Raw genomic sequence first — 26,006 nt, 5'->3', positions numbered from 1 at the left:
AGAAATGGCAAAAATGATATATATATATTTTTTAATGTTAAAACCCGGCAGTGATACTGCAAACGCTTTGCGACAAGAAGTCGCCTTTTAAAGTAGTTCCAGTTTATCAAACTTGAGTTCAGTCTGCTTGACGTTTATTCCGCTAACGTGCAGCCCTACCCGTCCCTCCTTAAGAATGACGTCACGTTATCTCCACCAATCACCTCCAGGTTTTATCCCGCCGCTTGTATATACAGGAGCAGCCGGTGAAAGTTTCCCACTGCGTCTGTTTGTCCTGCAGGTGAAGGTGCAGTGAGCTCCGTTCAGCTCAGTCACATAAAACTTATTAGGCACTGACTGCAGCCTTCTTCTCTGAGTCTCTTGGTTCCTGTTCCGACAGTCCCGGTCATGCAGCTTCTGTTTCTTTCGTGCGTAACGGCGGTGCTCGCCTCCTCCTGCCTGCTGTCCGAGGCGCGCGTCGCCAAGCGCTTCGCCATCGACTGTCCGGAGAGATGCGACAAGTCCCAGTGCCCGCAGATCCCCGCGGACTGCCTGGCCGGCGACGTGCTGGACAGCTGCAACTGCTGCCCGGTGTGCGCGTCCGGCGAAGGCGAGCAGTGCGGCGGCCCCGGCGACCAGGACTGCGCAGAGGGCATGGAGTGCACGGTGACCGACGGCGTGGAGGTGTCCGCCACCGTGAGGCGGAGGGGCAAGTCCGGCGTGTGCGTGTGCAGCAGCGCCGAGCCGGTGTGCGGCAGCGACGGCGTGTCCTACCGGAACATCTGCGAGCTGAAGCGCGTCAGCAACCGGGCCACGAAGCTGCAGCAGCCGCCGGTCATTTTCATCCAGAGAGGAGCCTGCGGGAAGGGTGAGCGCATGTATGCGTGCGTGTGCGCGCGCGTGCACGGTCAGATTACATCTAAGGGAAATGGATGACAATTAGGGTCCAGAAGTAAGAGCAAACTTTGCAACTGTAAAGAGCTCAAAGAGAACATGTGATATTTACACAAGTTGTACACACTTGCATTCACATATTAAAGCTTATGTGAGTAAGTAATGGTAAATAACATAAACAATCCTCATTTAAAACACATTTTATTATTACTTCTGCTTGAACCTGTAGGCACAAATGAACTATGTTCAGTGAATAACCACCTTTTTTCTTTGAAACAAATTTAATTCATTGTTTACTTGAAGACCAAAAAGTAAAGCAAGTGATATTAGATCATTTTAAACCCCCGTTTTTTTTTTCTTTTTCTTCCTTTTTTTGTTGGGGACCAGAAGGGTTTTTGTCAATTACTGGACAAATAATATACGGTACATTACACGAGGGCTTTAACCCAATCCACAATCTGAACTTGTCATGTCAGCCACATTCTGTCAGATAATCCTTGTTCATTAGTTGTTGGTTCACCAGTTGTGCTAGAAAGCAAAAAGAAAAGGGACAGAAAAGGATCAACCAAGAGGAAAGTAAGCTTAAAGGGAAGAGAACCGCCGAGTGAAAGTGTTCGCTGCTGAAGTCTGTTTTCATAAATCTAGTGTCCTAATTCATTAATCTGATTTAAATTAAACTCCAGGTCATTGTAGCTTCAGGGGTACAACAGGATGGTATGTTATAATTTAATTAGATTTTTTTTTAAGTTTCAGTGAGCGCTCTCGTGTTTTCACCCTCTATTCTATTAAAGAAAACAACCAAGTGACACAGAAACTCAGGTTTTCAAATTTAAAAGGATATTAACAGTTAAAGCTAAATGTTTGGCCAGTTCATAGTTAATTATTGTTGTCTTTTTGGTCTTCAACAGGACATTTTCACTGCCAACATTTCAACCTCCCTTCTCAATTCCCCCTTATTTTTAAAAATTATTCCTGACTCTTTTTTTCCCCCCCTTTCTGGCACAGTTTGCTGCAGAACATTGATTTTCTGTTCTTCTACCAACTAGTCCAGAACTCAAACACCTCCCTGAGCATCATTCCCTCCTGTGTCCTCATGCTTTCATTATGCTTATGCAAGAAGGTCATATCCATGTAATCATTTAGATAATAGATGAAATATGTCCGTATGGGACCTTAATTATATAAACTGATCGATTGGCGCGTCTGCACATGTTTTATTGTGCCATCTAGAGGTGGAAAGGAGAAACGGGGGTAACTCAACAGAAAAGCTACTTGTTAACAGAAAGTGAAGTTAATTTTCTGTAACTGCTGCTACAAAAGTTTACACACTCCTTTTCACATTTGGCCACAAGTGTCAAGTGCATCTTATCACCAAGACGTGGAATGAAGCGATGCGCGGGTTTCAATACACTGTCGCAAATCAGTAATGCGTTGCATGCTTTCGTTTTAACCCCCCTTTACTCTAACGCTCGAGATAAAAAAAAAGAAAAGAAAAAGCTGCCAGCCTGCCTTCAGAAGTCACCCAATGTATTAGCAGTCCGTCTGAGTGTAAGCCAACCTCATGCAAATGTTCTGCTTTCCGACTCTAGTGAACGACCAGGTGGGGCAAAAACCAGAGCAGACAGGTTAGGAGGGGGAATAAAAGTTGTGGAGACGTTTGAAGTTATGAAACCAAATCCCGACCTTGGAGTGTGAACCAGCTGGAAGCTGCAGAAATGTGTGACTCACGACTTATGCATTTCAGCAGAAACACAGCTCGGCTTAAACAATCTGTTGGCAGCACAGCCGTAGATTGTGTTCTCCACATATCTGACCTTTAGATGAAGAAGACCAGAAGAAAAGAAAGCAGTAACATAGTCCGTTTTTCTGCGTTTGGCAACTTTGTGGCCAATTTTTGTTGTGTCCACAATTGACCACAATTTCTGCTGGCTGAGCACATTCTTCCACAGCCAGCGCGTGGAAGAATGTGCTCTGCTCACATCTGACCCAAATGAAACGTTGCATTCATTAACCCTCTGGCGGTGGCAGCATCGTGCTGTGGGGACGCTATTCTTGAGCAGGAAAGCTGCGCAACAACGACAGCAGCAGGATGACAGCCCCGAACACACAGCCAGAGCTGCAGGGGAGTCAGTGGCTGACAATGAAATGTTTTTATGCGTCAGACCTCAGTTGCAGGATTTACGGCTTTCAATCGCAGCAAAGGGAGATGTAACAAATTCATCTGTTTAAAACAATTAAAATGACGTGGAGTTTTTCTTTTTCTCCTTTTTTTTATACCCACTACTTTGTGTTAGTCTGTCACAATCAATCCCAGCTACTGCCATGATTTAAAAATAAAGTAGGAGGTCATAAATGTGCGCAAAACATTATAAATCTTCTGCTAATAGAATATAATTTTATTCATCCCAGCAGGGAAATTATTTCGTGGCGTTACGATTAAAGGCAAACGGGAATAGTTTTTTTTTTTTTTTTTGACGTGATAGGGCATTTAAAAAACACGCTCCGCCTACCACTTCCTGTTGTTTTCTTTGTCTTTTCCGACAGTAGTAACAATCGGTTGTTGGTCTTGTGACTCATGTGACTTCCCGCTCATCCTGGCGCAGCGACTTTTTATGGAAAACCGTGTAGTTTCTTTGAAGCTGGCCTGTTTCCATTAAGCAAGTTTGTTTTTCGTCCATTTAATCTGGAGAGACTCAGACCGAAAACACAGCGATTAAAAAGGTTTATTGACATGCATGAATTTAAAGTTCTTTGGCGCTCGGGCCCCGGGACCCGACACTGGTGGTGGAGGTCGGTGAAGGATGCCAGCTTAAAGAGTGGAGGTGGAGAAGGGGTGGAGGAGGGTTGAGCGCAGCTGGAAAGCGGAAGATGCCATGGATGGAGGCCCAGTCCTCATCAACTGGGCCTTGGTTGGTGATTGGACGTGACGTGGCTTGGTCCAGCGTTGATAGGTCGGCGGCGATGAGCGGGACGCGCCGATTGGATGATGCAGGTGGGGTTAAAGAATCTTCCAGTTTGAATTTGCGCCTAGGCTTCATTTCCAGCTTGCGCCATTATATGCTCAGTGGAAACACGTCTAATGAATACTCCTGCAACACAACATGTTGGAGATTTCTGGTTTATTCACCTGCAATTTCATGAATAACCTTGAGGCAGTTTCGCCTCTCTACTGCTGAGTTTTAGTGAGATGGTTCTGCGTTTCACCGGCGTTACACTTTCTTCCTCTCCCCGTGTCTTTGGCCGTCCTCCATCTCCTGAGCAGAGCCGTAAAACTGCAGCAAACTCTAAAAAGGGGCTGTTTTCCAGTTAACTCCCTCTCAAACACACCCCTCTATGTTATCTTAACAGGGTCATAATGTGTTGAAATAAATCCAGGACGCCCCGAGTGCCTGCCCCTGTGCGGCTGAACGCGCACAGAGCTCCGAGTCATGAAGGACGCACACGTCCCAGAGACGCCGCAGCTGTGAACACACCAAATCTGCTGAGGCAGAGAGATTCTTAGAGTCAAACAAGGTCAAAGTCGGGCTCCACTTTCTCCCTCTCCTCCCGAGAATCCAAAGCCTCGTGGTGCATCCTCTCCTCCCCGTCCTGCTCTGGCAGTCAGTAATCCGTTCATCCACAAACCACATTTAATCGCCATTCCTTGACTCCGTTCCTAATCCAAAGCAGTCGTTTCTGATTTACGGCTCGGGACGGAAATCTGGACGGTGTCGGTGAGACGCCGGTGATTCACCTCTTCACTGGGTTGTGTAACTCCTTAAACAGAGACAGATTTAGGTCAGACATTGGTTTCACCCAGATCTGGAGATCAAAACGTTGGCTTTGTACTCCCTCCCGCCTCATCTCCGTGTGCAGACCTGTCGGCTGTTTGGACTCGAGAAACAAACGTTTGCGCGGCGACTCAGCTCGTTCAGGAGCCACGGGGATTCTTTTCCAAAGTGATCCACTGGAAAACAGAGCATTGTTCGGTGAAAATAGTTCATTGTTTGACGTTGCGGAATGTGACGCTTTAAGCCTCCCCCTGTGCTGCATTCAGGGACACCTGATCTTGCCATCTGAGGCACTTTTATTTGCTCGGTCAGAGGCTTTTCCTGACCTCCCAGCGCGCTGAGCTGTTACCAACACCAACAGCCTAGCTGGCTGTTTTTGTCCAAATGACTCCTTTGATTTCACTTCAACTTTCAAAGCTGCATCAGCTGGCAAAGCATTAATCCTGCGAGCGAGCGTCCGGCCTATAACACTGGCAGGTTTCTTCCAGACGCTCGGCTGGAGAGAACGCCGCGGACCGCGGTTCTGGAGGTCGACTCTTCAGTTTGTATTTGTTTGCGAGCTGTCAGCTCCAGGTGCTCACATTAAATCTGGACTCACTGCAGCCTCTGGTTAAAACGTACCTTACAAAGATTTCACCCTTTTGACCAAAATCCCAAGCGTCACGCCTCATCTCCTGCCCTCTGCGTTCCTGACTTCAATCATCTTTCTTCTCGTTTCGCCAACGTTTCTGAATGTTTTGGGGAAACGGTTCAGCAAATCAGAGCCACGCCGAGAGTTGAGATTCAACTCTTTCTAACAACGCAGAGCTTTAAAACAAGCGCATCCCTGCAAACTTGCATTTTCTCAGATCCGGGAAACAGGAAAGAAAGAGTCGCACGGAGCAACGATGCTGCCCAAGGCTCATGGCCTTTGAAATGAAACCAAGCGGTCGCCAAGACGACGGAGCCGAGAGCTTTTCCTGTGATAAGATCTGAAAACAGACGAAATATTTGCAGGGCATTGGCCAACTTGTCCCTCGGCGAGATCCTGCCGACTTACGACCGTGAGGGAAAGAGCAGAGACAATGTCCTCGCTGAGGACTTTTGTCTTGTCTTGTCCAGTTAAGGTCACATTTATTGTGTGGCATCAGAGGGTTGATAAAAACATTCGTCTATTAAGAACAAATCGCTTGAAACATTTAACCGTCCCCATGAGTTCAGCTTGATGGACCTCATATCTGATGGCACTGATCAGGTTTTCTCAGCTTGTCCAATTTTTAGATCGTTAGATTTTCTGCCATCAAAATAATTCTTGATCCGTTCATTTGACGAACAATCGATGCCACGAAGGCATCACATCTAGATAATCGGAGCATCTTAAATGTCTCACCAGCCACTATGATAACGGATGACTGACATGGAAAGAATAAAATCATCCTCACTTTAAAAACATTTCTGTTACTTATATTAAAAGCAGCCTGAAATGGTAGGAAGGTCCAAGGACTGGGTCAACCATTTTTCCCTTCAGTGGGCAGCCTATGGACACGACAGCAGTTCATTTTTTTTAAATTTAACATTATCTCATTTCAGCCACTGATTTAAAAAAAAAATGTTTCCAGTGCTTCTCAAGCACTGACGCCCTCAAGAATTTGACATTACTTCATTGGTAAACTCAGGGATTATGTTTTAGGTATTTGCACATGTCCAACACTTAACATAGAGAGAGTTTAGGAGTACACTCTTTGTTGAAGTGAAATCGGATTACATTTAAAGTCACAATTGAGCAATTTTGCAATAAACCTTCCTGTTTTTTGTAATGAAAAAAACAAAAAACAACCCGAACAAATAAAAAACGAGTGCGCAGCAGAAACGATGGTAAAAGCTGTTTCGTAAAGTTTTGTTTGCTTATTATTTGTGAAATGCGTTCAGGCTGCTTGCAATTACTGTTTCTAAGTTCGATGTTTACGACACAGAAAGGAGGATGTGTTTAATTGCTCGTAACGTGGGATCCAACTGGGAAGGGGAAACCTTCCCGCAGCATCGATCTGAGAAGCGGATCTCTTACAAATCTACTTCTGGGGTCAAACAGGAACAACAATGCGTGACACAGCAGCAGCAGTTCTTCTTTGTCTGCAATCTCTCCATGTCTTTTGATGCTCTGAATTTCTTCCTTTGTTTTATAAGGATCGGGAGGAAAAGCTCTCTGGGATTCGCGTCCACATCTACATCAGATACAAACTCTTTGTCTGCCGTTTACATTTGTTCGCCGCGATCCAAACCCCCAGGTTAACGCGTGTTCACACGTCCAACCTGGCAACCCAAAAGCAGAGTTATCGCCTCTCATCTCAAACACAGAGATCCTTCTGATTGGCCATGATGCCACGCACTGATACTGTTTATCTCTCCCCTTTTCAGGTCAGCTGAACCTCGACAGTCTGAGGTACAAATACAACTTCATCGCCGACGTGGTGGAGAAAATCGCTCCCGCTGTCGTTCATATTGAACTCTTCCGCAAGTAAGAACAACAAAATGTTCCCGCAGCTACATTACATTTCCAAATGTTGCCACGTAAGTCCTCAGCGGCTTCGGGTGAAGATATTTTCGCAGCTCTTTGTAATTCATTAATGACAAAATCTGTTTTTTAAAAAAATAAATCATCTTTTAAAGTTATGAATTCTCTTGAAAGTCCTAGTATTAACCGGGTTTACCTGTAGGTGTGAAATGTCGTTTTGAATGATTTCCCCGTTAGGATGATATTTTCTAAGAGGGAGGTGGCAGTCGCCAGCGGCTCTGGTTTCGTTGTTTCTGAAGACGGGCTGATCGTCACCAACGCCCACGTGGTCGCCAATAAGCACAGAGTAAAGGTGTGTAAAGCTCCCGGGATACATTTGAACTTTTCAATATATGAATTACGTCTTTAGCATTTATGAAACACTTTGACTTTACTCATGACTTGTACATTTCAAAGAAGTTGTCCCATCCATCCAGTCCCACTACAGAACAGTGAATATTCTGCTATTTGTTTTCTGTAAAATGTTAGATTTTCTTGTGCTGTAGTTTTTATTTCTTCAAGTTGTTTTGTGACTGCTTAAATCTTTTTATTTTGGTGAGGGTCAGGCGAACTTTTCTCCATGCCCTGCAGGTGGAGCTGAAGAGCGGCGCCACCTATGACGCTAAGATCAAAGACATCGACGAGAAGGCCGACATCGCCCTCATCAAGATCGACGTACCGGTGAGCAACAGAGGGCTAGAGAGGAAACAAATGGACTGAGTGTCTTCTGTTTGTCTTCACGTTTACGATCTCACAACTGAGTTGATCCGTTTTGGTTTCATTTCATTTAACCCTCTATGGCATGACTTTTTATTTTTGTGGGGAAGAAATATTTTCCTGCATTCTTTGGGAGCTTGGTGGTCCCTAATTACATGTCAATCATAAAATCGGACTCTGACACCTCCTGGAACCAGATTTGGGTTTGTTGCCTCAGGGTAACATTGGTCTAGAACACCAAGATTGTCTACACTGATTATGAGAAATGAAATACAAATCAAACAAAAACTATATTCATAAAAGAACTATTTTTTGGACAAAAATATGTCAAAATTCATGCCCCCCAAAAAATAAAATAAAGGAGCAATGTGAGGTACAGCTATGTGGTTTGTTGCCTGAGGGCAACGCCATGCCATAGAGGGTTAAATCAACTCCTCCCAACAACCTCGTCTATAAGCTGTGACTCCCTCTACAAATGATTATGAAATTAGAGCAGGTCAACTTTAATTTCTATAACATCTTTTTGTGGCACAGCTTACACATTAGAGCGTTTTCTCCAAAAAAAATGGATTCCTGGTTTCAAAAATACCAGAAATGTTTTCGCCCAAAACGTTGTTTTTTTTATTTTTTTTATTTTACTCCTCCAGGCCTGTAAGTGGCGCTAAGCATGGCGTATTGGACATGTGCCTACAGCGTCCACACGAGGTTAGTAGTGAACCCAACAAGAAGACAAGCGTGGCGAAGATCAAGTGGCGTCTTTTGTGTTGAGTGGCGGCGAAATCAAGATCCTTCATCCGTGTCATTTCAGCATTATGAAGCAAATTATAAGACGAATGTGCAATCCGCCATTTTAGCTGCAACATATGGCGCATGTGATGCGTTTGGGATTATAGGTCAGATTGAAAACCTGAGATAAGATGTCAGCGTTTGCACAAAAGAGGTGTTTTCTCTGTCCACATGAATACACAAGGTCAACATTTTCACTCTGGAACTTGCTCCAAAAAAAAAAAAAGCTTGTGTAGGTCTTCTAAAATGACATTTCAACTTTTCTGTTTTGGGAATAACATTTCTGTGTAGGAACCAGGGTATCCAGTTGATTTTATCATAATGAGTTGGGTTTTTTTTTTTCTTAAATTCAATCTTCGGTTTTATTATCTGTCTGATGGTGCCTAAGAAAAAGATACAGTTTCCTGAACAATTTATTTCCTTAACTAATAAACCAAGACAATTTAGCTGAAAGATTTTGATTAATTTGTCTGGCAGTTACTACATATCCCTAAAGCTTTGTTATTTTATATTTAAATTTATATCTTATTTAAATATGAGCCAGCCTCTTATGTTCTAACTTCCTACTTCTTCCATCTTCTTGTTCTGTTTCTGTTTTACAAAACAATCCATTCTTCCTCGGGTGTTTACAGTATTTGTGTGGTTTTCATTAAGATTTCCTGAGAGCGAAGTCTGGTTTTAATTTTAACCCGGTGGGATTTCTTTTTTTTTTTTGAGGCGAGGCGTCTCAGGGAAAAAAATGTCATGACTCACTAAAGTGTCAACAGATGGAGTAGGTCAGCAGGGACCGAGAACGGTGTTTATGTGTTTTAAATTTGGCTTTCGTTTTTCACAGCACATTGTTTTTGCCTCAACACAGCATTTATACGGTTAAAAAAAAACAAAATCAACTTTTGTTACATTTCTGGGCACTCGAGAGTTTCTGCTTCCTGTTTGTGCTCTTTAAGCTCCTCTTTGGTTTATTGGCCAGTTTTCATAAATCAAAAGTATTTCTTGATTTGTGACGTTTTTATATCCACTATTGGACTTCAGTTCAGACAGTTCAATCCATGTTTTTCACTTCTTCTCTAGTCCTTTCAGGGGAGCAAACAGGCAGTAAATTAGAGGAAATGAAGTCCAGCTGCGCTTATGAAAGCAGACCGAGCGTATTATGCAACTCTGAATTGGTGTGTTTTCAAAAAAAAAAGTCAAATTTCATGACCGTTTAAAGACAACTGAAGGGTAAATTTGTAACATCAGAGTTAAGTCTGAACTCTGCAGGTCTGAGGGGGAAAAAATTTAACCGTTTGTGACATTTAAATATGTGACTGGAGTAGATTATGTCAAACAGGACATTTGAGGAATGACTGAGATGCGTCACAAATGCAATCATTTCACAAAACGGAAATTTATTCACTTTATTTTTTGCTCCTTAGAAACTCAGCCTCGAGTTCAGTGAGGGGAGGGCATCTTCTCAGGGAGTCAGCGTGCTGCGCAGGCTGTTAGGAACTTTACAAGCTGGGCTGTTAGTGCTACTTTGGCCTTTACTCAGGTCCACAGTTTGCACTCTGCAATATGTAGGTCAGATAAACATCTGTTTATTCAAAAGAGAAAAATAATACAAGAACCAATGTGACACCAGAAATTGGACACAATTTTGTCTCTTTTTGTCTCTTTGGCAACAAATCACCCAACTGCAGATAAGAGAAAACGTCTTACTCTGCATTTCTTCAATATAAGTGTAATTGTAGACGAAGCAGAGCCTGTGACTTCTCTCTACTCTTGCTTTGCAGTAGAAATACACATTATTTAACTTTAAACACTTCATATTCTTAAATTAATACATATGTTGCTATGGTTGCTACGAAGGGAGGGCTCTTCGAAGGGAGTGGCACCAATTCTCTCTGCCGATTTTAAATGATGCAGAACTTGTGCTGTTCATATACGTCATATACATCAGCATTTTTGTCTATTTACAGCCGTTTAATCTGTCATTGCAATATGGTACATGGTTGCCTGAAACACTAAGAATGCACATAGATCTTCCCATTTATTACTGTCCCATTCTTTACTTCAAAACTCTAACTACATAATTATTTTTTAAATTTGTGATATCGCATGACGTAGGAGGATGTATAGAAAGCAAACGAAGGAAAGGAACTCCAACTTCTGCGTATTTTTCATTTTACAGAACATCTATAGTAGGAAACATGCTAGATGGTTAGATAAGAGTTACTTGTGTATAAAACCTTTCACGCAGAGAAAAGTAGATTTTTTTATTTATATGTTTGGCGTCCATCTGTCTAGAAATAGTTCAGAATCAGTGGATTATTACGTTTGTAAACTGAGGCAACGCCTGAAAAACTTTGCGCCATTTCTCTTGGCGTTATTTCTCTATTTGGCTTTTTAATTATGAAGTCATATTTAAACACTTGCCCACAATGTGCTTGTTTCTCAATATGAGTGCTGCTCCTGCACAGTGACTGGTCTGTATTGGTTAATATCATTTTTCTCTCTTCACCTGTGGCTGTGTTCTCCTTACCACTTTTCACCTTAAAGATCCCACAGGGTTCTATACTCGGCCCACTATCGTTCTCCCTGCTTCCACTCATCCTCATACAGATGACAGTGAGATTTATCTTTATAGGTTAAATCTCTAAAGGTTTCTCCTGCTGCCTTTTCAAATTAAAAACATTTGCTTTGCCTAAACATCTTTTTTTCTTAGTGTTTGCACAGAACTTCTTATATAAATACGAATGAACTTTTTTTTGTTAGGATTTACTAGGTTAATTATCTTAGTGGATTAAAATGTTGAAACGTGAAGTAGGAGTTTTATTTCTGTATAAAAAGTCTTGATATGCACTGGAAGAAGAAGTTTTCCAGCCCCGTAGAACTAAAACAAGTAGATTTTAAGCATACATTGGAGCACACTTAAACGTTTTAGTGCTTGATTTAACTGAACGTGTTGTCTGCTGAAGACTCGATCCAACATTTGAAACTGGGTACAAATGATCTTAGTCACAAGGCCTTGTTGCTAATTGCTTCAAAACCAAAGAACTGAAACTAAACTAAAACTCTCAAACGTCTCATCTTAGTTTTATTCTTTTGCTGCTTGCTGCACGGTTAGTCTATTGTGCACCGTTTTTCGGTCCGACCTCAGAAAGTTTGGGTTTATCCGCCGCTTTCGACAATATGCATCAAGTTATGATCACAGGGAAAGAGCGGGTTGTGGCGGTGTTGCGGTGCATGGCTTGTTAGTGGCGAAGTTCTCTTTAATCCTTCTGTTCCTTTGAGACGGCCTCTCTGAAAAGTGTGGACATTCTGCAGCTTGGCGTGCAGGAGGCTCCAGAGCGCAACTGCAGCTGCGAGGAGCCGAGTGCAGGTGACGCTGTCAGGCGTGTGGCTGCAGGTTCAGGACAGAAAAGCCTGGGCTTTACGCTGATAGAAAGAAGTTTAATTCTCTCTGTCGCTCATCTGCTCCAGCTTCTCCTTTCCTAATAACAAACTTGTTCTGCTGCTCTGGGAAGATATATTTTATAGATAGATAGATAGATAGATAGATAGATAGCATTTATTGTCATTGAACAGAATTCAACGAAATTTCCATTGCAGCTCCCGTGTAAAAGGTCAAATATATACAGTATAAATAAGCAAACACACAATAATAATAATAACAATATATACAACTAAATTAACTAAAGGCACTCAACCACACCAGAGAAGTAGCAGCAGGTCCAATTATGGCAAAGTACAGATAATGTGACAGTGCAAAGTGCAGAACAATATGGCTGTGTGGGGGTGGGGGATATGTATGTGTGACTGCGAGGTTATGATATGTGTGGGAGGGGGGGACGGCAGGGAGTAATGGCTCTGACGGCTGTGGGGAAGAAACTGTTTCTCAGTCTATTTGTTGTAGTCCATATATTCCTGTACCGCTTGCCTGATGGCAGCGGCACAAACAGTCTGTGGCCCGGGTGGCTGGAATCCATGGCTATGGATCCAGCTCACATAACTCGTGAGCTCATCTGTAAGCTAAGTTATGCTTAGAGAGGAACACATTTGACTTTTTTAGCGCATCATAGGTGGTCTTGACACAAACTTCTTCTTCTTGCATAGAACTGTGCTTGGCTGCAGATAGCGTCGGAGGCATGCAAAGAAATTTAGTTCAGTGGAGAGAAACAAAAAGGAAATTTAAATCGTGACAGTGGTGTGTTTAAGTCTCCAGCTGCAGCATCTGAGGCGTCTTTTCCCCCTGGAGCCTGTACAGACAGGAGCTCCTCTTGGGCGTGTTTTTTAATCTCGATCTTTAGAGGGGCCTCGCGGCGGTATTCCGCCTCGATCGAGCCGCGATCGTGTTCCGTGACAACGTGTGGAAATTTCTCATCGGTTCGGCTCCGGCAGGCCTAGACGTCTGAGCATCAGCGGCACCTGATCTCTGCGATTAACGATGAAGAGATGCGAGGGAGAGAGAAAAAAAAAACAGCCAGACCGTCCGTCGACTTGTGTTTCGGTTCAGAAACCGATCCTGTCAGAGAGGTAAATCTCTACTATGTTTGTGAAACCAAATGATTATGAAAAATAAAAATAAAAATTCCATGAGAGGAATTCAAGAGTTATTGATAAGTTTAGGAGAACAAAACAATGTTATGACTGTAAATAAAGTCTGTGGAACGCCACACTTCTTCTAGGAGAGGAAAAAGTGGAAACAGAGGAAGAAAGCTTCTAATAAACTGTTGGTATCTACACTGCACTCTGGGGACAGAATGACTCTTTCGCTCTTAAGTTCCCGCATCCACGATGAAAACAGATGCTGCAAAACGCATTAGTGCAAAGAGCAGGCATGGGAGGAAACAATCAGCACTGCTTTCTGCGTCAGGTCATCCTCCCTTCTACAGGAAAGAAGACAGTTTTTCATCCCTGTGGGTTCTGATGAGCCCTCCGTGATTTAAACGAGTCAGCCGTGGAGCACTGACAGACCGTTCAGGGTTTTCTGTGTTACAGTCAAAAAGCCCCTGAAACAGAATCTGTGCGCCGCGTCTCTCTCGGGCGCTGCTGGGGTTTTACAGCGTTGTTGGAAATCGCTCTGCTCTTTACAACGCACCACCTGGAGGCACAAAATGGTTGAAAGCAACGTAAGCAGCAGCGAGGCCGCAGGCTGAGCTGTGAGAGGCAGCGTGCGCATTACCAGTAACTAGACAGGAAGTCCAGCCACTGCTGTGACTTTGCTTTTCCTTCTGGAAAATGGGAAATTGTCCTTTGCCACATTTCAGGATGAGGTGCTGCACTCAGCAGCCACCTAAGATCTTATTGTTATTATTATGTATAGTGTTTTTGCTGAAATCTAAATCTTTTACTTTGGAATCAGGTCAATAAACGTAAAGCAAGAGTTTTTTGTCTTGATGTCGCAAGAGAAAAAAATAATTTCCCAATATTAATTTATGTCTTTTTTTATTATAATTATTTTTTTTTTCTTTAAAATTGAAATTTAAAAACTGAAAATAAAAAAAATAAAAAAACAAAGTAAAAATCAGAGCTCAGTTTCTCTGACTCTAAGGAATCAGAGAAACTGAGCTCTGTTGAAGACTTGCGTGATCTCAAATGAAAAGAGCAGCTTTTGTCAAATCTGAGTTAAAACCTTAAAGCCTGAAAACTTCATGGAAGGCTTTATGCAAAAATTAAGGGCTCATAAAAAGCGTCTGGTGCTTTGAGTTTTATAAAAAAAAACAACTATAGATCGATTGCTCTGATGTTAATCCAAAATTAAATGTATATATACTAACATAAGGATTCTGATTTATTTGTTTGTGATTCGATCAGCTCTATTACTTTCATGAACGATTTTGATCAACAACGAGCACGAAAATCCACAAAAACAGTTTCTTAACATTTCTACTAAATAAGTGTCACTCAGCAGCGAATATAGAGGCAAGCAGAAAAGTAAAACAAATTATGTTTGACCTATTCTTAGCGTTTTGCATTTGGTCTCTTCATGCCACGCTGCTCTGTTGGTGTCTGGAAGTGATTACTCAGCAGCTCCTTTATAATTTCCGAGTAGAAACCCATTTTCCTGGTGGGTGGACGTCTGCAGGGTGGCATGAGAACGTTAGAAGGTCTGCGTTGTGTTTATGGATCAGTCTGGGCCTGGAGAGCAGCTTCTCATTTCAGATAATGAAGCAAATCATCTTCTGAACCCATCCAGAACCAGAACTCACTGTGTTTATGCTTTGAAGAGATGTAGGTCGTAGTTTGTGGGGGGGAGGGGTTTAATTGGAGACAGAATGTAATTGGTTTTCCCTTTGGAGTAATCATGCAAATTTTCTTCACAAATTAGCAAATTAGCCTCAGAATGGGACAAAGGAGCAACAGAAGTGGCTTAAAAATCATGTTTTCTTTTGTTACTTGGATGGTTAGTTTTAGTCGGTGTTGCAGTTTGATGGGTTGAGCAATGTTCTGCTGTGAGACTTTGTGTCCTGTCATTCATGTGGATTTTACTTCATCATGAGCCGCCTAGCTTAGCATCGATACAGACGGTGATTACCCTTGAAAGGAAACGGTATCTCCTGTTAGCTGTGACCTCTATTAGCACGTTAATGACGTTAATGCCCTCTGACACAAAGCTCAGAGGGCATTAACTCCGAAACGTTTTAACAAGTCCAACAAGTGTTGACCACATTTCTAAAATTCCCAGATCCCAGTCCAATCAATCCTTTTGCACAATGTGCTCAAGAAACAAGTCTGATCCAGTGACGCGCTTAAAGGACTTAAAAGATCTAGTGCTAACAATGCCATGCATTCATGCCTGCATGAAAGTAATATTTTGATTATTAATCTTTTTTTTTTGGAACGGGAAAATGCAGGTTTAGAGGGGATGACATGTTTATCTCAACATTTAGCATTAGCTGCATTTCTTCCTGAAGAAATGCAGGCTGAAGCTCCCATTTCCTTTTATCTGCTTAATGTTACCTTTCAGCAACCGCTTGCTTAGGAATATGTTGGTTTGACAAGGAGTCATTATCTGTCATATTTACGTCAAATGGGCCAAATAAAGACTTTCTCTTTTTATAGCTCAGAGTTTCAAAAAGGAATTCGCTCAGTAGTTTCCACCCGCAAATGTTGTCTTCCAGAATTACTCTTAAAAAGCTGCTTATTTGGTTAAATTTACCCAGCAGTAACTTCTGACTTTAACAATGTTTTAGCTGGAGCTTACTCTGCTGTTTACGAGAAGTCACATCAGAATCTGATTCTTCAGTGCACTCAAACTCTTAAACTAGCTGCAATTCCCTGCTAAATGAGGTCTGAACAAATTAATCCTTGATCTTTTACAAATGTTTACATCTGTTTTTAGCACAGGGAACTGAATCAGTCAGCATGGATGTTTCTAAAATGTGTGGCATGAATATATATATATATATATATATATATATATATATATATATATATATATATATATATGTATATACTGTATATTTAAATGTTTGTTATAAAACGAAAATGTCTTTTGTAAAAATGAATTCCTGGTGGATAGACGCCTGAGTAGAAACAGGAGAACACGATGCTTTTTTCATATATAAAGTGCTGTTGAAGCTTATAGCGATTAAGCTAATTTACCTTGAAAACATCCACAAAAAGCAAACATAACAAAAAAAAAAAAATACTTCAGAGTTTTTCCAAGAAAACTTAAAAATATGCATAATTTCCTGTCACTTTTCTGGTCTAGAGAACAGCAGCTGCACACCTTTTCTGCTTCAGGCTCCGCGGTTTAATTTGCTTTTTCGCGTGTCGTAACTCATCGGGACCTCAGGACGCAAACTTTCTCCCACCACACATCGATACGCGCAATCTGCAGTGACGGGCGACGGCCTGTGCTTTGAGCATACCTGTGGATTCAGACATACTTTTCCTTCTCCTGCGTGTCAGTCTACGGTTCTCTGGAAACATCTTCATCACTACCCAGAAGCCCTCAGATGGAAAACATGTTTACGTCTGTCACATCAGCGTGCATCTGTTTCCCTCATAGCAGTCCACTCCACTTAACTCCACCTAAGTCGCTCTCTCTGTCTCCCTTTGCGGCTGAAGGCCTATGTTGTCACTTTTTCTGTTATCCTGTCTTGCACCGAGATTTAAACTTAGCAGACTGACTTTTATGAGACAAGACCAGAGTGGAGGACGATCTCCTCTCGATGCCCTCATCCACACCTCGACCCTTCTTACTAAACACAAGAAAATAGGTCAGAGGTGTGTGTTGAGTAACTCGCCTGAAGGCTTGTTATTTAACAGAGGAAACGGGCGGCGCATGGGTGTGCAGCAGCCAAACCAAATGGAGACAAACAGACGGTTGTTATGCTTGGGGAAGAGTGGAGCTGATGAAAGTCGGGCTCCGACATCTGTCTCTGTTTTTCTGCCTCGCATCCCGTCTGCGCCTGCAATAGGTCAGTGGGACAGCACAGGTGTCACGAAGGCCTGGCCGACCTCCAGAGCTCTGCAGCTGCAGGCAAAGTGCAAGTGTCACCTGAGGTGACAGGTGGACAAAATGAGCCGGGAAGCGTGGAAATCTGTAGTTCTAGTGGCCAATTTCAGCACTGAAGAAGAGGTGGAAGACTGGTAAATTACAGCACAACTGGGACACTAAAAACCAACAATTACTAGTTGATGTAGTTGGAATCACAGGAAAAATATCATAAATCAAACTGTAATAATAAGCCATGGCATGCTGGCAATCACAGAAATTAATTTTGGTCGTACAAAATGATAACTGTAACCCATTTGGACTGGAAGGACAGACTTTTTTTGTTTCACGCTGGAAAAATCAGAAGAAATGAAGTTGGAATTCTGATGTAGAAAGTCCGTCCAGCCGGCTGCTGTCGCTATGAAACTCAGTACATTTTGCAGAAATGAACAATCTAAGTGTAATCTTACCTGGTTTAGTTTGATTTAGTAAAATAGCCACATATGCAGCTAAGGTGGTGAAATTTCCTTTGAGCCGGATGTCTGAGAAATATCGACCTCAGCTTAATGAAAACTATTCAAAAACTAGCAGTGAAAACATCTAAATGGTCTCAGAGAAAAGACGAAGCAGACGAAAAAACTCGAAAGGGAAAGCAGGAGCAAACATGACAGAGCAGAGTTTGATCAAATTGGAGATTTTATTTTATTTTTGCTATCATGCAAGTAACTGACCAGAATGAATGAGTTAGGCATCTTTTATCTACAGTACAAGACCACACTGTAAAAAAAAAAAAAGTCTCTAATTTATGGTAAAACAGCAGCAGCTGTGGCTGCCAGAATTGTAACGTAAATTAGAGACATTTTTGTTTTTGTTTTTTTACAGTGCACCCTTTCTCTCAAATTTCAAAGACTTACTGAAAGAGTGAACCAATAATATTTACATCCTAGACCACATGTGTCAAACTCAAGGCCCGGGGGCCAAATCCGGCCCACCATAGCTTTTTATGTGGCCCTTTTCAGGTGTCAAGTAGTCCCTCCAGTTTTTCACAAATCTGCCTAAATTCATACAAAATCAACAGCTCCCCACATTTCTTTTCCTGATTTTTACAGAACATTCTTAACATTGTCTGAAAACATTGGGTTTCAGTGACTGATGCCTCAACCTGACTTGATGTCGAGCTATAGTCCATGACCGATATGGTGAGTAATAAAAGTTACATTTAGCATCATATATTAGCAAAAAAATAAACCACAAACATTCACAAAATCCTGGATGGACTGGTCAGTGTGAAAAGATGTTCAATATTTAATTTTAAGAAACTGACACAAACAGCCATTCATTGATATTTTAACAGCTTAGTGGGTTTTATACATTCTGGCCCTTTAAGAACATGCAGGTTTTTGATACGGCCCAAAATGAAAATGAGTTTGACACCCCTGCCCTAGACCAATCAAAAACCTCCCCAACACGTGCATATCAAATCCTCAGCAGGTCACTGACGGTTCCAACTCAGCTCATCGGAATAATTACACAATTTGATCAAAAACATCAAAGGTTAAATAAAAACTGCATTCATGCTTTTTAGAATTATTTTAAAAATGATGTGTTGGATCTAAAATGGAGGAGGGGAAATGACACCAGTAGTGTCACTGCTCACTTTGAGGCAAAACTGGCACCAAAGTCTCTTTTAACAGGAGAACGTTGCCGGGGCTGCTGATGTTTTGTGGTAATTTTAAGTGAGAGCAGAAGCATTCAGGTTTAATGTAACAAGAGCGCACAGACGAATGGAAATGCTAATGTCAGTGAGGAAATTAGTCAGAAATGCAGACAAAGCCACAGCCAGACAAACATCTAAATAATAAAAGAGGATCTCCTGCCGAACCCCGGTTTGACCTCTCATTTAAGCAATTTGTCCCAATTACCTGAAAGTCTCTCCCTTATGTTGTAATGGCTGCACTGGAGGGAATAACTTCTCTTTTTGGCAAAGCTTCTTTTTTTCTTTTCTTTTCTGTTAAGGCCGACAGAGCAACAAAACCATAACGAATCTCATAAAACACCACAATTTACTGTTCAAAAAGAAGGAAATGGCTGATTTAGTGGGGAAAACTAGGTCAACATTCCTGGGAAAACATCCTAATTCCCAAACGTTTGGTTAGACCTGATGAGGAAAAACCCCACAAGTTTCACCTGCATGTCTCTAAATACACTGCATGTTGCATTTTTTTTTTCCCCGTATCCGGCGCATCGTTTATGCTCATCAGTTGTTCCTGTATTCTCGGTGTTCCACTTTCGGACATCCAGATGTTACAGGAAATCGGTAAAAATAAGTTGAACTTCCTTCTGTTTTACTGGAAGCCTTTTTAAGCCAACGATGAGCCAGCTTTACCACCCAACTTTAACTGGGTCGGGCCTGTGACCAGCCGTCGGTGAAGTGGAGAACCCCTCCCTGATGACGGAGCTCCTCTCTCCATCCCACACCATGACACCCACCCTCTGACGAGGCTTGTTTTGGCTTGTCGTTCTTGGCAGTCTCTTGTCTTTACAGTCATGAACTCTTGAACACCCCACATCTTCGCCACAGCTAGCCGGTAAAGTTAGTCGGTGGCCAGTTTGCATTTTTGCTGAAAAATTTAAAGCCCTTTTTTTTAGATTTTTATAGAAGACATGTTGGTGAACTTCCACTTTGCAGCTCTTTCTTTTTCGTTGATCGCTCCAGGGCAAAACAGAGAGCAGTTGATGTCAGAGCAGCGCATCATCATCATCATTATGATCATCATCGTTGTTCCCAGACTCTGTAAAGCTTGAACTGCTGTATCCTAGATCATTATGTCCTGCAGAGTTACAGGCGAGTTTCTCTGGAGATTCGTATCTTCTCTGCTGGGTTGTACTTCTTGGATTCCAGGACGTTTGGATCATTCCGAGAATCTGACCCAGCTCCTCCCGTTTTCCCCTCCCCGTGCATGTCATCGGTTGTGGTGATTTAGAGGCTCGACCAGCGGGCGAGCTGACTTGCTACATCTGTCTCTCACATGGCAGTAAGAAAAATAAGGCATGGCTTGTGTGGTTGGTGTGCTGCTTTGTGTGCAGTGACCACTAGAGGGGATCTCTGTCTGTGCTGTCCTTTGCTACAGTATTCCATGCTTCGTGTAGAACAATTAGTGTTCTAAACATGAGTTTTGGCTCTAAAGCTGTTGGTTGAGTAATTGTCTTTAATTCTTACAAGCATATTCAGGCCAGTTCTGGACTTTACTGCCAAAAAAAGGGAAGTTTGTGGTGAGGGCTGCATTGTTTTTTTACTTTTTTTTTTTTTTTTTACACTTTTCTCTGCTATACTGGGGGGGGGGGATTTGTTATTCAGTCTGAGGAGAAGGTGATTCTGGAGCTTGCTACACTCTCAGCTTGGCTTTCTTGATCGTTTAGAAAACTGACGTATTCTCAGCAGCAGCAGCTTCCAGAGGTGAAGTTTGAGAAGTTCTGCAAAAAATGCATTGAAATACTGAGAAAATGTGTCGCCCTTATAAAATAAACCGTTTTGAGCTAACAATGCTGTTTGTGATGTACGAACATGAAGCTAACCAGAATCTACAATGACTTAAAGACAATTTCAAAAGGTCAACCAGATAAAACAAAATCCGCCAACGTGTCTCACTTTTGAGCCTGGCCGATAAGAGAAAGCTTTGATCTTGTTTGTTTTTCACCATTTTCTCCGCCTTGTCCATCCTGTGCAGACGAAGCTGCCCGTGCTGCTCCTTGGTCGCTCTGCGGACCTCCGCCCCGGAGAGTTTGTGGTCGCCATTGGCAGCCCGTTCTCCCTGCAGAACACCGTCACCACCGGGATCGTCAGCACCACCCAGAGAGGGGGCAAGGAGCTGGGCCTCCGCAATTCAGACATGGATTACATCCAGACGGACGCCATTATCAACGTGAGTGGTCGCACAGGAGAGTGAGGCTTAAAATAAGTGAAAACTCTCTAAGCTGTTTGCAAGTTTGATCTGCTTAATCCTCTTATTCCGCTTTTTGTCGCCTATAAGCAGCAGCTGCTGTTATAATGAATGTGAACTCAGGGAATGAAAGTTTCATCTTGTTTGTTTTCTTGCAGTACGGAAACTCAGGAGGGCCATTGGTCAATCTGGTAAGTTCGAAATTTCTTGTGTGCATTTTGTTCAATATGTAAATGTTGAACATGTATGTTGGTCCCATTATCCGAGACATATTCTCAGTCTGCTTGTGGAGAAAATATGTGGAGACGCCAATCAACATGTTTGTTGCTATTGTTCCAACTTAAATGACTCACATCTCACTCAACAACACGGTTTCTTTCCTCCTTAGCAGACACAACAGCGGTGTTTAGGAAAACGCCTGTATCGCCTGAATACCTCACATTTTGCCAGGTCACAACCACAGACTTCATCGTGTTTTTGTGTGATTTTTGCAGGATTTACCAACAAACGACTGAATGTTGATGCATGGGTTAGGAATTTTGTTTCTCCCAGCGTCGCACATATGGAGCGGGAAATTGTTTGCACTGGATTCTGATTCACGTATCATACATTCAAGCTTTGATTTTAATGACTTTTCCACTTCGGCTGTGCGGACTTTAATATTTTAACACAATGGATTCCACTCCTCTAATAAACATGGACCGGTCCCATAAAGCCTTTTTTGTTTTCTTTCTGATCGGCCTTATGAAATCTGTAAAACAAAAACAGAACTTTTTATACGACTTGACCTCATCCAAGATATTACTTAACAGATGTCAGACGCCACGTCGTGCAAACAAACATCGAGCATCGCTAAGTTCTCATTAGTCGAAGGAAAATAATCGGTTTAGGTAACGCTTGGCAGGCGACGTCAAGCCCACAGCTGACTCTGATTTTCAGCCATGTTACTTGAAATGCTTGTGAACTGATGCGAGCCTGTTGTTTCTCCCTGCAGGACGGGGAGGTGATTGGCATCAACACTCTGAAGGTCACTGCCGGGATCTCCTTCGCCATCCCATCAGACAAGATCAGACAGTTCCTGGCAGAGTCACACGACCGGCAGGCCAAAGGTTCGCCACTCTGTCTGCCGTCTGCTCGCGCGGACGACCCGCAACAAATGGATCCTGTGCTGATAATTTAATCACACAGTTATAAATCGCAACAGTTTTTCTGGAGTTTTCGGTTTTACTTTATGAGTCGCAGATTACTGTTTCCCTGAAATATGCAGCTTGTTCAGCTGTAACCACGGAAGAGAAACAATTTTGTTTTATTCCCAAAAGGTGTTGCCAATAATGAACCTAAGTGACCCAAGGTCTTGATTTTATTTGAATTTGTATTGAATCATGCGCTGGATTGTTGGTGAAAAAGTCACTCTATCACAAAGAAAACAATTTTATGGAATGATTAAAGAAAATGTAGAGTCAAATAACAAGACGTCGAAAAAAAACCCATGATGTCCACTCGTAGGGTTGCCATTTTAAATTCTCAGATAACATATTATTCTTCCTCCTTTAGCTGAAAAAAATCTCTTTTGTAGCTTTAACACCACCTACAGAAACTAACTTGTTTTGTTTCAGCTACATTTAACAATTAATTTTAAAACGTAATGCTACAAACACTTGACTAAATGAAAAGAAATCTACTCACTGGGTTTTATTGTAGATACAGAACAAACATGGAGACGTTTCTCTGCTGCTACTGCATTTACTTCTCAATAAGACTGACTCAGGACTCTTGGCATGTGGTTCCGTCTTGCTGGGTGGATTTTAGTAAGCTGTGAGTCACCTTTGACCTTCTAAAACAGGATGTCTTTAAAAAAATACCACTTTGTATTCTCTCTTTGTATATCACTCTATTAGACAGGCCTGGAATTAAAAAACAAAACAAAACTGAATTTCACCTTTCTGCAGTTCATAATCAGCACTTTTCTTTGTTCTTCAGGAGAACTCAAATAATAAATCAGACCAAGCGCATCCCACATAGCAACGCAACTTTCACTGGATCGGGTTGCCTTTGTCCTGACGTTAACACAGAACAGTGCAGGACCCTCTACAAGCCAAGCAGCTATGACGTAAATAAAAGCAAATAGTCCAAAACTCTGTCATGATAGGAGGTTAAAAAGAGTTGACCCAGCTGTGTGTATAGCCAGTTGTGATTGGGACCAGTTGGCTGCAGCAATAAAAGTCATCATTTTCAGTGAAATGTATTTATTCCAAGCATTAAAGCTCTTTGTATTAAGTCATTTTGTGTAACTTGTGTTTAGCATGATCCTCTAAAACTTTAACAGTATATTTAACGCTTGCAGACTTCCAATAGAGGTTTTTAAAAACATCTCCTTACAGCGACTTTTTTTGTTGTTGTTTTCCACAGGGAAAACATTACCAAAGAAGAAATACATCGGTGTCAGAATGATGAGTCTCACTCCGTCGTAAGTTTCTGTTCCAGACTGCATCACATTTCATTCCGATACATGGATCAATAAAAGAAACGTCTTGATTGCTAAGCATTGGTTTCCACAGTTACAAACACGTACCCGGATTTCTGTTGCCTCTAATGCTTGACATGGTGAGCCGAGGGCAGTCCAGGGTTTTCCAGCTAACAAGGATTAGCAGACTGAAAATGTTTTAGTTCAGCGTTAGCTACCTGCTGCCAATTCTGAGCTGTAAACAGGCAGGGATAGAGGGACAGGAGAGCAGCCAGTGAGGAGGAGGAAGACCTGCTCCAGATCAGAGAAACAGCCAGAATCTGCCTCAGTTTGTGATGGATATTTAAATGTAAAGATCCCAAAAGATGAATTGAAGCTTAACTGCCTGTTTCACATAATTGGTATGGCCTTGAAAAGCATTTGTATCACATTCTTCCCCTTTTGTCATATTTGAGCCAAAACCTTCAATGTACTTCATTCACAACACAGAGCAGAGTGCTGGAAAGCCTTTATTAACAAACAAAAACTGGAAAAGTCAGGTTAATTACAGATTCACTTCTTCAACAGAAGTAGCAACACAATCGTGACATGTTGAAGGCATTCAAATTCACAGTTATTGACGAAGGAAATGCCACAATAATAAAAAAATTTTATTTAATGTTTTGCAGAGTTTTAAACCTCTTACTGCTACTTAATGTTTTAGAATCAGACATCACCCAATTGAGTATCATGAAATCCCCTTGGTTGACGTGTTTTGAAGGTTTTCACCATTTTTTTTTTTTTTTTGCACTCAGGCTGGCAAAGGAGCTGAAGGAGAGGCATTCGGACTTCCCCGACGTCACTTCAGGGGCGTACGTCATCGAAGTCATCAGCCGAACTCCAGCTGAGGCGTGAGTGCTCCATTTTCTCAGGAGAAACTTTAAAGATGTTTTCGTCGGGTTCTAAGACCAAGTTGCGCAGTTCTCCCCTCGGTTGCTGCCAGACATTATAAAAAGTGGGTGGGAAAAATATTTGGTGTTCAGAGAAATATCTGAGCAACCAGATGAAACCAAGCTGCAGTCTTCCAACTAAGACGACAGCCAAGGATGTTTGATTTCTGGTCATTCAGTGTTTATTTTGTAGTCCTGCTGAAACTTTCATCATTTCATACTTGAGTTTTTCTTGTAAATAATCCTGTTGAGTTGAAATGTCAAATAAAGGTTTTTTGAGATAGCAGTGAAAGCAGTAAATGTACATATTTCTCATGCAGAGACAGGATTCTCTCTGACTAAGACATGAGTAGAGCCTTTTAGGACAGTTTTAGAAATTCCAATTTGTCTGAGCACATCTAGTAGAATAGTGAGGTTAAGAGTATCAAAAGCAACATTTAGCTCTCTTAATACCAGTACTGAAGATTTATTTTTGATCTATATTCTGCTGAAATCTTGTTTTAGTTCAGTTTATGTGCTATGATTGGATTTAAAACATCAACAGACTTGGGGGTCTCTGACTGCTGACTCAAATCTAAATCCATTTTTCTGGATTGTTGTACAGTGTAAATGAGAATTGAATTGAATCCTTCTCATCTAGCTTCCTCTGCCTTTGTGTATAGTGTGCATATTTGGTTTGAACCAATCAGGTTGAGGCAAAGAAGATCGTCTGTTTCATTGCAACATGTGATTTCTCTGAGGCAGAGCTGGCCTGAAGGAGACGGACGTCATCATCAGCATCAACGGGGATCCCGTCACCTCGGCCACCGATGTCAGCAACGCCATAAAGCGGGACGACAAGCTGCGGACGGTGGTGAGGCGGGGAAACGAGGACGTCATCCTAACCATCATCCCCGAGGAGATTGACCCTTGACCTCTCAGTTAGCAGAGCAGCCAATCAGCATGAGAGCTGAAGCAGTCAACCAATCGTGAGCTGGCTCTCAGAGCTTCTCGGCCAATCATGAACACTTTGAATGAAACGAGCATCCATTGGAGGGTGTGTGTGAGGCTGCGGCTGTAGAACTTCCCTTTTTTCTCTAAATCCCTTCTCCCACTCTGAGAGGCTCATTACTCCTCAGACTGAAGCTTCACAATGTCATGTTAGCCCTTTTACTAATCTCCATTTACCTTCCGTCGTCTCTCATCTTCTATAGCCTAACACCTGTTGTACAGAGAGGTTACTGCAGATCATCGTAGTTCACCATGTACTGCATATTCATGTTCACGAGGGAATATTTTGTTAAAGTGTTTTCTCTTTGTGTTTGATGACAATGTTGTCAAAAAGGAGAATAAAATTATTTTTGAGAGAAAAAAAAGTTCTCGCAGCATTCTGATTTCAGCAATTTGCTGGTAAAGGTGTGTAAAAATGCAGAGTATAGATTTAGCTGGTTCCTAGCAGATAGCTGGTTTTCACAATCGCTGAACATTTAGTAAGAGAGATGTTACAAAATGTAGGCGAATAATTTGCATTCTTATTCTGTGACATCTAATTTGGAAATTTGCCTCAAATTTCCAAATTAAGCCACAGAATC

General features: G+C 42.0%; 1 protein-coding gene across 1 annotated transcript; it reads left to right on the top strand.

The window, feature by feature from the left end:
- Positions 1–236: 236 nt before the first annotated feature.
- htra1 (HtrA serine peptidase 1) lies at positions 237–25,790 on the top strand. The gene is made up of 10 exons (XM_005805358.3): positions 237–847; positions 7,038–7,137; positions 7,372–7,486; positions 7,765–7,854; positions 20,830–21,024; positions 21,201–21,233; positions 22,037–22,151; positions 23,452–23,509; positions 24,301–24,396; positions 25,180–25,790. Exons 1-10 carry the CDS (start codon positions 388–390, stop codon positions 25,346–25,348), a joined length of 1,431 nt encoding a protein of 476 aa, XP_005805415.1. The 5' UTR covers positions 237–387; the 3' UTR covers positions 25,349–25,790.
- Positions 25,791–26,006: the final 216 nt, after the last annotated feature.

This window comes from Xiphophorus maculatus, chromosome 10 (assembly GCF_002775205.1).
Source record: "Xiphophorus maculatus strain JP 163 A chromosome 10, X_maculatus-5.0-male, whole genome shotgun sequence".
Classification (NCBI taxonomy): Eukaryota; Metazoa; Chordata; class Actinopteri; order Cyprinodontiformes; family Poeciliidae; genus Xiphophorus; species Xiphophorus maculatus.
Note: the sequence above shows the minus strand (reverse complement) of the source record. Positions and strands in the feature narration are given on the sequence as shown.